The 14,423-nt window shown below is 39.9% G+C and overlaps 1 protein-coding gene across 1 annotated transcript in view; it reads right to left on the reverse strand.

The window, feature by feature from the left end:
• Positions 1 to 264: 264 nt before the first annotated feature.
• Positions 265 to 14,423, reverse strand: part of CHRDL1 (chordin like 1) — a 37,425-nt gene continuing 23,266 nt past the window's right edge. Inside the window, exons 5-12 of the mRNA XM_009090334.4 lie at positions 14,057 to 14,202; positions 13,202 to 13,295; positions 11,495 to 11,562; positions 10,625 to 10,799; positions 7,182 to 7,376; positions 5,326 to 5,493; positions 4,132 to 4,221; positions 265 to 2,864 (exon numbers count right to left, since the gene is read on the reverse strand). Coding sequence (XP_009088582.2) covers positions 2,734 to 2,864; positions 4,132 to 4,221; positions 5,326 to 5,493; positions 7,182 to 7,376; positions 10,625 to 10,799; positions 11,495 to 11,562; positions 13,202 to 13,295; positions 14,057 to 14,202 — 1,067 coding nt within the window. The 3' untranslated portion in view covers positions 265 to 2,733. The remainder of the gene's footprint in view (positions 2,865 to 4,131; positions 4,222 to 5,325; positions 5,494 to 7,181; positions 7,377 to 10,624; positions 10,800 to 11,494; positions 11,563 to 13,201; positions 13,296 to 14,056; positions 14,203 to 14,423) is intronic.

The raw sequence follows: 14,423 nt of genomic DNA on the forward strand, positions 1-14,423 counted from the left end.
TTCTTCTTAGGTTCTTTTCCATATATGGATGTCAATGCTTTAATCTTGCTGGGTAGGTGAAAGCTGAATTAAATTGGGTATTTTCTCATCTGACTCTTCCATATCTGTAGTGATTTCACAGCAGGCAGTCCTGCACTGCACCCAGCTGGGCACATGGCTTCAGACTTTGTCTGAGGTGCCAGCAGCCACCTGCAAACAGGGAGCTGAAACCAAACATCTTGAACAAACAGCACCCTAGGCAAACCATCTTATTATCAACTTCAGAGTTTATTAATTTATCAAACCAGGTCAAAGTGATACAACAAGTACATAAATAAGTACTGTAACAGACATACATCTCATGAAGAGAATGCAAAACATGACACTGTGTATTTTGTTGTCTTTAGTGACCAGAAATCGGAAAAACGCAACACTGCATTTTACTAAATGATGCTTATGATTGTTTTTTGCTTTTCTTAAGAAGTGTTTATTATAAAATAAATACACAATCTGGATTCCACCAGTCCTGTCACAAATCCAAAAAAGCAGGTAGCCATCCTCATAAAAAAAATTACAAACACTGTACACTTTCCACTTAGTCTTTTGCCACCACATACTGCTACAGACAATGCCTGTTAGGTGAGAAATCAACTGCTTGTCTTCTCACCAGAACACTACAATTCCTCAGAACCTCTTTCTAAAGATTTATAATACAATTTTACAGTCCTGCAGCACATTTCAACCCAGTAGTTGCCATGTGTAATCAGTGCTACTCATGCCAGACTGCTTCTACTACAGTTACACTGCAGCTCTGGTGCAGTGAGGTTTAAGGGCCTTTGTTTAGATATGCTACACCCCTTTCCAACACCAGGACAGGACTTATGGAAGCTACAGTCCCCTGGAAAGGTGGCAGGACAGTTCATTTAGTTCGCCTTTTCATGAACAGTGATAGAGGATTTCTCTTAGCCAGGTGTTCCTGCATTTCAACTTGCTGCACTTTCAAACGGCCTGTATGCCCAAATCTCATCTGCTCTCTGTCCAGGCCTAATGTCAGCAGGGTGGTCTTGACATCACTCTGTATGTTTTCTTCTAATTTCCTTCAGCTTTTCTTTCACCTTCATGTCTGTTCTCCTCACTTGCCCCTCTTTGTTGAGCAGCCCTGCATCCCACTCCCCTGAGGCTCAGGCAGCATGCCCAGGCCCCGGGTGCCATAGAGAAGCCTGGTCCTGGGGTCTGCACTGCTGATGGAGCCTGCCAGGGCCTGCTGCCCAAGCCAAGGATCCCCTCACGATGGTGAAGCTCTGCCTGAATGGGCTTTTGGCATTCAGCACCAACCTCTCCCACAACTTCATCCCTTTAGGAATGTGGATACCCTTGAGCGCTGTCACTGGCAGAATGACAAACCTCAAAATCCTTCCTGTCACTGTTGATTTCACTCCCTGTGAAGCCCCAGCCCCTGGCTCAGGCCATTTCCATAAAGCTTTGTTTCCTAGCTTGTGTTTGAACAGCACTATTCCTGTCTGCTTGTGGAGTAGAAAATGGGAGCAAAAGCAGGCAGAGTCACTTGCATCTTGGGATTTAATCCAATATTGCAGCCACAGGGCAGTGCAGGATTTTGGTGAAAACAGTTTTCAAATTATTATAGTTACTCTGCAGATGAAGGCCACTTCTCTTAAACACACTGTAGATGTGCTATACTAAATTTAACAGAATCTCTCAGATTTGAGTTTTTTTCCTGAAGATGACAGTGGTCACAACAAGCAGCTGCTTGTTGTGCTCTACAAGCCTATAGCTGTTTGTTGTTTGTCATGGAAGAGAGCTATTCTTGACTTATGAGAATTGAGAGGTCACCCTCAGAAAATGAAGATTATGTTTGTAACAAATCAGAACAAATAAATTAAGTTCTGTCACAACTTTTAAGGCATTATTAATCATGAGTTTTAATGCTTTAGGTGATTTGAAAATACTGCAAGTACTTCACCACCTTCTGCCACGTCACTTTAGAAAGTGGTTTACCAGCCAAGAGCATGTGTAAATAGGGCCCAGAAGAATGAAGTTATTAGGGTTATGATAGGGAGCTAACACTTTTAGAGAAGTGGGTGGAAGAAACAGTGAAAACCACTTGAAAGCCAACATTTGCTCCAATTGCTACAAAAATATATTGATTGCCACTAACACCTGCTGTTCATTTATGGACTTTGTTTGCTCTACTACAAGACATCATCCCAAAGGCAGGCTGCTAAGGAGTCTGTTAGTTTAAATCTGATCTTTATGTCTCCAACATGAATATTGTATCACTCCTGTTTTTCCTCCACTACTACAAGAAATCCATGAGTCATTTCAACACCAGAAATGGTATAAATTCAGGACAGGATATAATGCTCTCCATAGCTCCTGCACATTTATTAGGTATCCTTCTTTTCATTAGTTTGAATAAATTGCCAAATAACAGTAAAAATGTTCTCTTTTCTCTTTTTAACTTGTAAAGAAATGCAACTCTAGGAAAGCACAGTCTTTCTCCTTCCCCCACCAGTAACACAGAGCCTTCTAGTCTTTTGGAGGAGATATTTGAACAGTTGACACAGACCACTACACATAAAGCAGCAAATTTGCTGTGCATGATGTGAATAATTACTGCATTATAGTTTTGGGGTTTAGGGCAACTGCTGACTTAAGCAAAATAAGCCTGCAGTCCAGCTGCAGATCCAAGTTCTCAGAAGTTTTCTTGTGTTTTCCCCTCCAGTGCTGTCCCCCTTAACAGTGACCCTTTTCAGACTTTTCAAGGTACAAAACCTTTACCAAATCCTCGAGCTCAGTCCTGCACACTCTGCTTTCACACATTTGGCTGATCTGAGCTTCTCCCTCGCTAAATATTTTCCACTGGCCTGAAAATAAAAACACAAAGGAGACAGATATTGCCTTAGAAAAGGGCACAGGGACTTTGAAGACATTTACAAGCACTCTGCAAACCAACTGATTCACAATGGTCAAAGAGGGAATGTCCAATCCTCCCATGGAAAATATTCAAAGCATCTTACAACCATGTAACATATTCCATGCAAAATAACTTTGTTAAAAAAATAAATATGGATCAGATATTACTATTTTCTTTAATTAAGTAGTCCTGTAAGTTGGCTCTATTTATTCAACCATTTTATGACACTGGATACCCTGGTAAACAATAGAATTTAAAAGCTGGGAAGCAACACAGCTAGTTGTTATGTACTGTGAACTCTTACCTGTGCCTAATACAAAGTGTGATGGAAAATAATATTTCTACACATTTATGACAGTGGTAATAGAAATGCATGCTGTCCTGATAACTAGAATACTACTGGCTACTAGAACACATTACAGATAACAATGACAAGCTTATGGAAGGCTGACAGCAAAAAACTAGGGAACTTTTTATATGAAAACATATCTGTATTTCAAGAGGTCTGTAACAATTAAGAATATGTTATTTCTGGGAAAAAGACTTTTTAACTTGGAAAAAAAGTTATAGAAAAAAATGTCAAGTTGTAATGCAAAAGAACTAGGAATTAAAAATATCTATATCCTATTTCAGTTAGCAAATTACCTGAATTAGTAATTGTTAACTACTGCCACAATCCCAAAGCAGATGAAATGCAAAAACCAAATTGAATCAACAGTGGTAAAAGTAGTACATGTCCTTTCATAAAACACATTTTAATAGTAAAGGTGTTGTTAAGAATATAGAAAGTAATCTTTCAAATACAACATAAGGGCATGTAGAATCCTTTAAAAATATCTGATTTTTTTTTCCCTTCTAAATTATTTTCTAAAACACTGGGGTAACTTGACATGTTACATAAATAAATCCAAATTCTGCAGCTGTGCTGACATTAGTCATATTTCAGACTTAGGCTAGCATGGGCAGAAAAGATCCTATACTGTACTTTGTCAAAACACAAGAGACTAAGACAGCATGTACATGAACTACTGTTATATGTATCTATATTTTTAATTGCTGTACTTTGATTACTTAAATCTCAACTTATCAAATATTGTGCTTATATACTAGAGGAAAATTCAGTACATCCAATTGACTGGGATGAGTAACAGAGAATGTTTTTCATGGCTATGATTATATGGAGAATAGAAACCTCAAGAGATCAGAGTTTTACTTACTAAGGGTTGTCCTTGTTATCAACTTGAAGTAAGGAAGTCCTTCAAATTCTCTCTTGGACAATTTTTCAACATAGAAGTGATGCAGAATCCCTTCAGCAAAGAAATGAGAAGTGCATGTTACTGGAAATGTGCCCATTGTTCTAAACCTGGGGTGCTCTCCTGTCTTTTTGTAAAATTTTCAGTCTATTCTTTTTAAAATTCTATTTCTCCATCCCTCTGGTTTTTTGCTATTTCCCTGTAAAACTATTCTCCTGTGAAACTGGGATTGCAGCGAGTTTGTGAGGGGTGTGAGAATTAGCCAATTCTTTTCCAAAACATTGAATCCTTCCTAATTATAAGGAAATGTAAGATTACAACAGAAGCCAAAAGTCCCAGTGTCTGGGAGAAAAACAGCACAATTCCACAGTCAGATACCATTTTGAGCCAGCAGGCAACATGACTGTCAAATCATTATTAGGCTTTGTGGCTTTTTAACACACAGGGTAAATGTGAACCACCCAATGCTCTGTGATTTCTTTTCTGCTCCCACTTTGGCCTTGGCTTTCTCCTTTTAAGCATCGAGAGATGTATCATTTCCATGCAAAAAGGTGCACTGTGTGAGGGCTTCCCATGAGGATCATATACTTTTTGCTTAAAGTAGATAGAGATGATTTTTATGAGGCTGGAGATAATTTTTATTACACTGAAAGTTCATGATTTGCAGTAGTGCTTGGGCTTCTGAGTGCTTCTCTATTTTGTTCTAATTTTACCAGTTAGTCTAGTAAAAGATATTGTTTCCATCCTTAACACATTTTTTGCCCATATTCTATATGCACCATCAGGGGTGTATCATCACATGGCAGACAGGGCAGACCAATTTCAATGGAAAGCTTTTTGGTCCATCCTAAGTAAGAGCCTCCAGGCACTTGTTTCAAACCCTACTACCCATTTATCTGCAATAAATTACACAGAGTAATACTGAAAACCTGTTTGTCATTGTGCTTTTACTCCCAATGAAGGGTAGGAGTTAGCAGAACTACAGCTTTGTGTGTTTCTAATGAGTTTTGTGCAGGAAAACTCAATTGTATTGTAAGTGGCTGTAATAGTGATATCCTAAAGAGCCAAAAGAACAGCAAAATGCTTGGATCTGTAAACTGTCCTGGGATTTTAATGGAAGATGATGCACTGTTTAAAGAAAGAACTCTCTCAACTCACCTTTTCTTATTGTCCACACATGTATTTCTATTTGAGGTGGCTTTTCAATCTCTATTGCTATTTTCCTGATGGTTTCTCCTTCCTCTGTGAAAATGGACTCATAGACAGGAAATGTCTCTTTCCCACAGAAGTAATCTTTGTTGTCAAAGGCTTGACTTGGCACATCTTCTGTTTAAAAAACAAAAAGGACAGAGCACATACTACAGCTATAATAAAGTCCTCCAGAATTTGCTTGGCATCAATAGCCAAGAATGATCAGTTTGAAAGCAGAATGTTCTCTTGTATGCCCATACAAATCCATCTCCAGTTGTTAACACAGACACTTAACAGTGTTCTGCCAGGTTCTGGTAGCCTGTCCATGGTGGTAAGACAGTATTTATACTTGTAATCCAGTTTCCTAAGGGAATGAGCTGCGTACAACAATGTGGTCTGGGAGACTCCTCACAAGTCTTGAACCTGTTTTCTACTTTTCAAGCATATTTGAAATTATGTTAAAAATCTCAGGGTAATAAAAGAACTAAATGAAAATTGGTGGTTGGTTAGAGTGAAGAGACCCAGATTAATGTTTTGCTGAGGAAAAGAATCTTTGAGGTTTGCATTTTGCTTGGCAGCAGCCACGTGGCCAGTGCAAGCCTGAGCCAGCCACAGCACACATTATCTCTTGCCCACCTGGTAAAGTTGTAGAGCATAACTAGAAATTGTAATTATTCTGTTGCAGTTGAAAGTTGGGCAGGAATATAAGAAAGATGATGCAACTTAGAGGCTCAGACCACTTTTTGTGGAAACACCTAACAATTAATACATCTCCACATGTACAAGACAGACTGCAGGAAAAGGTTCAGGTTTCTTAAAAATGGGTACATAGGATCTCAAAAAACAAGGCAGCAACCTCCTTTTTGCCATTAATTTTTCTATTGAAGCCTGTCAACCAGGCTTTGTTGGCTGTTCTTCCAATGAAATCTGTGGATCTCTGCTTCACAAGTATCCAAAAGACCTAGATACACACCTCCTGCCTGCCTACTGCCACTGCATCGTGGTTTTTTCCCAGTAAGCAAGACTGGCAGGAGAAGATGGGAAGTGTGCATTCTACAAATGATTCCACAGTGGCTGAGCAGCTCATTTCCTCAGAGCATTCTTGCCCAGCGCATCAACAAACAAACACATAAATGGCTACATAAGGGAACTGTTTAAAGGCACATAAGGGAACTGGACAGTCCTTTACCTTTTGTATTACATGAAACATGGCTTTTCATTTGGCAAACCATCAGCAGAATCCTTTCAGGAAATTTTTCACTAGCTGTAAGCATTGATTTTAGTAAGTCTACATAAGTTTTATCATTAGTGCAGCATAGACACAATGCTAAATCTGTGATAAGTTAGTATTTATTTTAAGGATTAAGTTATGTAACTGACACCAATCAGAGTTATGAATCTCTCTGGTACATTTAAAAAGCAGAAATTATGTTATCTCCATGTGGATTTTAGAAGCTAGAAAATATTTGAAGGTTCTGTTGGCACTGTAGTGGGGGAAGGATGGGAGACTTTTGGCAGTAATGAACTTTCTGTATACATTTCTGTACTACTCTGAAAATTTGCATCAGGAAGTTGTGTTAACAGCAGAGAGAAAGGCAGCGACTGCTAAGGACGTGTGCCAGCAGCACCTCCCCTGTGTGAGGAGCAGCAGCAAGAGGAGAGGTGGCCAGGCAGCTCTGCCTGCCTCCCACTGAGGCCTCTGCACACACGCTGGAACATGGCACAGCTGCTGCTGTTCACATCAGAGCTTGTGGTCAGGAGGCTTGAGCCAAGCCCTTTAACATGCACAGCAAAAAGGTGGTCTGTGATCAACTTTGTTTTACCTGGACAGACTTTACAGCATTTTCCTTCTACTTTCTGAGGGTATTTGCAGGGATATTGTTCTGGACAGTGAATTTTCTTACATTCTTGTTTGGTGATGTTGCAGGTGCACAACACACACTCTACGACTCCAAAGGCCCGGAGATTGGGATGCCAAGATTCACCATGCGAGTAAGTTTTGCCATTTGAAACACAAACTACAGAAGAAAAGAAAAAAGAAGAACAAGTTCAAGTGGAAAAGGTATGTTCACTTCCTACCTGTTTATAAATATTCATTTAATTCATGCACATTGTTTAAAGTAGTGTCTCTGCGTCATCTGTTAGCATCTCAGGCCATTTTCTCTGCTTTTAATTTTAACTTGTAGCTCCTTCATTTAAAATGAGTCTGAGCCCATGGTCACCCTTTTCTGAGCAGTTTTTCCTTGATGCCAACTCTGCTGATGTCCATTAAGTTTTGAGGAAAACAGTGAAGGTCAAGTGTCTGACTAGCTCCCCCCACCCCAGTTCATGCATTTCAGTTATGCATTAACCAGCTTAGAAAACTCACTCCTTCCCCTCATATTCTCAGTCCACACAAAGGACACAGCCTGCTACAGTGGCTTTGACTGCATTTGAATTGAATTTGGAGATGACAGGTTCATGTCATTTGAGTCATCTGCACATCTCCAGCCATTTGCTGAACACAGCCTTTGCAGTGAGAGCAATGCTATCAGCTGGCTGGATTAGTGATACCTGGGCCTTTTATTGCTTGTACATGAGAGTTCTGCTATGTAGCACACAGAAAAAAAAAACACAGATTACTTGCAAAATAAAGTTTAATTCCTTTGTGGAAATATGTATGTCAATAGGTATATAAATTCATTTGGCTTTTGGAATCAAAAGAAAACTTGAAAAGATTCATTAGGGACTGAAATTTCATTCCAAAAGCTTCTAAGAACTTCAGAATATTTATTCATCAGAGCCCCTGGGAGTCAGAGAAATACAGCTGACACAAAGAGAGTGGAAAAATCCATGCCTGGTAGAAGCCACTTTGGGTCACCCAGCAGTTGATGGGAATTAAATCATTTTACACCATGTTTCCATTTGTCCTATAAATCCTACTTCTTTCTTTTTAAATATTTTATAAACACAAAGAAAAATGCAAACTAATCCTAACAAGGTGAAAGAAAGGGCACTGCCTGATTTCTAAAAGCAACAAAGTGAAGCTGGGATATGTTGTAAATATTTCCAATTCTTCTAATATGCCATCATTTTTATTAATGTTTTTTATTTGTAAAATATGTTCCTATTTTGCCTGTAACTTTCAAAAGCAATTTAAATTTTGTCTGTAATCTGAAATTTATATCTAACTGGTAACAGATGTAACCAACTACTTGATATATTTTTGTGAGTTACTGAGATTTATGGGGAGTGTTTTTTGCAATATCTTTCATGAGCTTATGCTATCATTTCGTTAGTAATTTGCTACTTTTTAGCTCTCTTTTTAAGACATGGGATTTTTTTAGAGATAGGAAACAGTTTTGTTTCTCAAATAAAAGTGAAGTTTTATCTGTAAACTAAGAACATGGGAGAAAGAACTATAAATGAAAAAACTGGTAAGTACTCAGCTGCTCAGCAGGCCTCTTACATGCTTAAATAGCATAATATTGCTAATTTGTATGCTTCCATGGACTTCTTTTCCCCCAGCCAGAGTTCTCCAGATCCTTTATGGACATAAATACTTCCCAAGTTCTCCCTGACAGGTGAAGGGATAATACATGACACTGTACAGATATATATGCTCTGTCTTTTAAAGGTTTTTTGCCACAGAACAATTAAATAAATTCTCTGAGGCAGGAGATGAAGACTCTAGTAGAAGCCAAATACTGGCAAATAACTTCTAGTTACCCTGGTTTTAGTGCTCTTCATGCTCAGAATGAGAAATCTGTATCCACACAGTATTTGCATGTCAGAAGAGCTGTGAGTTTGTTCTCTAACTTGTTGAAATGTGTCTCAAGGGACATGTGCATTAATTACTAAAACACTTGTTAATTGCACAGGAACAAAAGAAAACACATGGTCAGCATTCCTGTTTCCATCATGGGGATCTCTCAGACACTCTCCAGGCAGTGAATGTCTGAAGTTATACTGCATCCAGAAATAAGCTGCTCGTCTGTATGTCCTTTATTTGCTGAAACAAGTCAGTTAGAAACTGCTTTGATGATGTCTTCATGTGCAAATTACATGTCAAAGATATTGCACTGTGTGGAGATTCCTGCTCCTAGATTCACCATAAAACACTGGCATGATCTGAATGCTTTTTCATGCTTGTTCAGGTGGATAATAAAGATCCTATAGCCAACATTCCTTCTGTTAGTTAATACCTTAAAAGATTAGTTGGCCCTAATACAAGGGATTTTAACTCTTTGTGGTAGTTTCTAAGTATGCTGACTGGTATTTATGGATAGATGCTCTTCTGAGCATGTGTTTTTACAGCTATTTCTTTTATAGCTTCCTAGGTCTGTTCCTGCAGACCTCTGTTCACAGAGGTACAACCCCTGTGGGAACTGAGCATTCCACCCTTTTTACTGCACAAAACCTGCTATCCCACTAACTGGTATTTTCCCTTTATTTTTGTCCTTCCTGTAGTGCATGAGGAATATGACTTGAATATGGTTTGCCACATGGGCTTAAAATTCTGCTGTCCCCAAAACATAGCATGTCCTATATTCTATTAGCAGAAGGCACTAAAGATTCTTTACAGTGAGAATCATTACATTGGTTCAATTTGCCTCTCTACAGCTTAGGCATCCAGTGTGGCTAATTGCCTACTCTGCCTCTTGTGTTAGTCACAGGGGAGGGAGAGACCCCTTGTATCCCACTGTCTCAGGAAACTTGTTTAAGGTGGGGGAAGACATAAGACTGTCTTTCCATGAGAATAATTTGCTAAGTCTCGGAGGCAGAAAACCTCCTGATACTGTGGCAAAGCTTTATAGTCTGAGGTTTGCAGGGCAATTGAAATATAAGCTGTTTGCAGCTATAAAAGTTACAAAATAGGAGGGAGTGTAAAGAAAATAGACACAAACAATTTCCTCCAGGACAAGTCACTGTGTGAAGAAGTTAGTGAATCTAAAGGCATTGTGGTGTCCTTTGTGGCACAAAACACTGACTTCCCTGGCAGCCACCACATAAGCTCTTAGAATTATGGGGCAGAATCCCACAAAGTAACTCAGAGAGCAACACTGAGGAGTGAAATGCAATGTTGTAGATATAGGCAGACCTGATCGCAGTCAGGTCCTCCATCATATCCTCCATAGCTTATTGCTTTTGCCTCCCTCATTTGCATCGGATTTCTCAACACCAGTGCGAATTTTCAAGATTCTGCTTTATATTTTGAAAGGTCTTTTTGAGCTCTAGATGACTGATCCTGACCCAAAGCAACAGTGGAAGAAGTGCTTGTCTTTACCTCGTCCGTGCCGGTGCTTGTTGTTGATGACGATTTGTACGATGGTTCCGGAGGCCTGCTGGGGGTCGGGCAGGACTCCTCGGTTACTCCTGGCACTGGGGAATCGGGGCACGTTCACTGCCTGCCTGCCAGAGCTGGCTGACAGCTCGTAATGGGAGCGATGGTATGAGTGCCTCTGGAGACAGACAGAGAGCAGGAGAGTCTCATTGTCTCATTCCATGAACGAGGGGTATGAGTAGGGAACGAGTACTGCTCGATTAAAAGTACGTGTAGTAGTGCATAGCATGTTTTCTAAAAACACTGCTTCTTTTCAGAGAATCATTTTCCAAAATACCCATAAACCTGAAGGTTTCATATTACAGCCATTTATAGACATGATTCTTCTCACTCCCCCAAAGATCTGCTGGTTCATGTATTTAAGTAGTGCACCTAATGCTTAAAAGCCCTTCAGATTCTCTCCAAATGCTGTCACAAAAATAATCTCTTGAGTTAGTTGTTAATGGATACTTTTACCACCAAAGACAGTGAAGCCCTATAGTAAATATATGTGTGTATGTGAACTGGGAAGCAAGTATTTAAAATTATTATTTAAAAACAATTCTTGCATAGCAAACCAATACTGTCAAACTTTATTCTTATAGAGCATATACAGAAAAAACAAATCCAGAGACTTCAGGAGCTCCTGCTCTAATTCAGCATTATTCATGAATTCAGGTTGAGTGAAAGAAACTTGTTTTGGGCTAGATTCACAGAACCCAGAATGAGGCAGTAGGTATTCAGACCTATTAACATCCTTTTCTCTTTTTTCCCAATGTACTGCCTTGCACAGCAGAGCAAGAAATAGGTGTTTAAACTGTAGGTCCCACTTACAGCTTCCCTGTTGGCTGGCTGCCGGAATATGTCTCCATCAGAATGTTCCCAGGATAATTCTCCATCTCCTGTACATGAAGCAGAACAGTATCCATTAGAGGAGTAACTCTGCAACACCTTGGGAGATACAGAGGGGAAAAGCCTCACCTGGCTTTACAGCTGTATTAGGGTCTAGTCAGGAGCAGAGGAATGGATATGAATATCAGCAAATTTTGATAGTAATATACTTGGCCATGCAGGGAGCAGAAACTGACTCACAGTTTCCTCCCCAGGAGCTGTGCTAGATCTTTGCAAATATTTTGTTTATGTTTGCATTTCATAGAAAACACAGCGGTGAGATAAAAGAGCTTCTGCCATATTGAAAAGGACAAGGTAGATTATGAGATAAATGATCATTTTACCATTTTTAAATAAGAGCAGTAGACAGGAGAATACATTAAAAAATGCCCTGGATCACTGCAGACAGTGGGTCGCCTCTGGTGCATAATCTGATGTAATCTCACCTCTGCTGTGGAAATGCTAATGAACTGGTTTCTCATTAGTGACTGTGTCTGAAGTGACTGATTTCTCCAGTGTAAGGCTGGTTTATTGCATAGCTATGTTTGATACTTTGAAAGTCAGACTGATTTTTGTAACTGGAAGAGGCTGGTTTCAGATACAGCTCAAATAACTGCCTGGTAACTGACATCAGGCAATTAACAAGGATTTTATTTAATCAACTGTCAGTGTATTACATTTAAAACAGTATATCACTGTGTTTCTTCCTGGGAATAGAACTATCACTTTTTTTGTTTGAGATCAGGTGGCTACACAAGCAGCTTGTCTGGCAAAAAGTTTCAAGATTTGTAAAGATACTGTGGAGTAACATGGCAAAGCAGCAAAAAATGAGGAACAATCTCTGTGCAAAGGAGAACTGCAGAGAGATCCTCATCCTTGTTCTGTCTGAGGTGACGTGTTCATGCAGCACAGAGCACTGCCCTCCTGAGAGATCAGCTCAGGTCCTCCATGGTGCCACACATAAGTTAATTTCCACTGCATGGTCCCCAGAGGAAGTACCTTTGTCGCCCTGCTGCACTGACAGGACTGCACAGCTTCTGTGCAAGACCCATTCCTTCAAATTGCACAGGGCTCTCTCTGCATCCTGCTGCTTTATTAGCACTGATGCACTCTCAAGTACCTTCCTGCTGGCTCAGCCCTCCACTGCTCAGAGCTTTTGGTTCAGTTTGTGCACTCAGCCAACCCCTCAGGTCAGGGGCTGTGGGACTATGCTGGTTTGTGTTTCACAGCTCTTGCACCATAGGGAAAATTATACAACCAACTAGATAATACTCCTTATTTTTACCATTCAGTAGTACTGAGTTCAAACAAGCAGAATATCAAAAGAATGCAACAGCACAAAGGTGCAAGCAGGGGAGATTTTCAAAGCATCCTGGCATCACTGATATTTTGAGTGACACTTCTGAAAAGCACAGGTACCTTTAAGTGCATATCTGCATCTCTGAGAACAGGCCATAGATGCTTAGATACCCTGAAAGTGGTGGTGGTTCAAGTGCCATAATACTAATAGTGAGATAAAATACATTTAGAAATTCTCAGACATTTTGGGCTTTTAGACAGACAGTTAGGTTTAGACATTCAGAGAGGCTGGGAAGGCCCCTAGAATCAAGTGTCCTGTGGGTACAAGATCTAAAATGGGCTTGAACATACCTCTGCAAACTGGACAGCAGGACTCCGGAACAGAAACTGGGAAAGAGCAAGTTAACTTGGGACAAGTCTTCAATCCACAGTACACATTTCCTTCCTGCCAGTAAAATACAAAAGGGAATTTAGAAGAAGTTGTTGATTGTCTGGTACTGTGTATTTTTTTTTTATGGACATGCCTAAATCTGTGTTTACATAAATGCCACTCTATGCAAAAAGCAGAATATTAGATTAGAACAGCCTGTTCAGTGCTTGGCCTATGAAATATGAAATTATTAGTTCGTAAAGAATATGATGACAATTTTATGAGAGGAAGTAGAGAGCTGCCAGTAATTTATACTGAAGAGCTGGTTGGATTGAGAGGGATGCTTTGGTTCAGACACACTCTGAAGAGTCACTGGGTGACTGTTCAAATATACTGGATTTGAATTGTGACATCTCAGGAATGGCTCTGTGGCTCAGTGCCAGCTCAGTGTTGTCCCCTCCCAGCCTTGGGGCTCTTTATTTATCAGCTCAGTCTAAATGAAATCAGTCATTGGTTTAGTGCTATATTTTCCAGTTAGGTTGAAGGGAAATATTCTATATATGCTAAGCAGCAATATTTTACCTGCTGCCTGTGCTCTGTAAGCTCAGTCACAGCAGATGCAGGGTATGCATTGTGCACTGTGTTTAAGAGGTCATCTGGCATTTATTTACCAGGTACTGCACACTCTCACCAGCTCTGAGCACTCTCATGAGTTTCATCATTAATTCTCAATTCCCAGCCTTTGCTATGCATTGCTTATATTTCAGTGTCAAATCATCTAGAAAGGAGAACTGGAGCATAGACAGAGCAGGGATCTGTCAAACCATGTTACTTACTGAGCAGCTGCACTGGGCACACTGGTTTGCTTGCCTGTTTTGAAAAAGCCCCTCAGCCACAAACATTTCTCCATGGTGGTAGGTGGTGCCATTGTATTCACAGGATTTCCCAGTGATTTTGCTGCTTACTGAGAAAAGGGAGTCTTCTAGAAGCAAGGGGAAAGGAATATTTCATGCCAATGTTCTTGAAAATTCACAATGTCATAAATACAGGGGAGGAAAAACTTCCCTTCTCCCTCATTTCTCTTTATTATGAAAGGACAAGTTCTGTAATGCTGCAAAGTACAAGTGATATGCTACTATTTTGCTGAACTTTGGTAAATGACACTTTGAGGTGACTGTCCCAGTTAATCCTAGGATGCTGACA

Source organism: Serinus canaria, chromosome 4A (assembly GCF_022539315.1).
Source record: "Serinus canaria isolate serCan28SL12 chromosome 4A, serCan2020, whole genome shotgun sequence".
Classification (NCBI taxonomy): Eukaryota; Metazoa; Chordata; class Aves; order Passeriformes; family Fringillidae; genus Serinus; species Serinus canaria.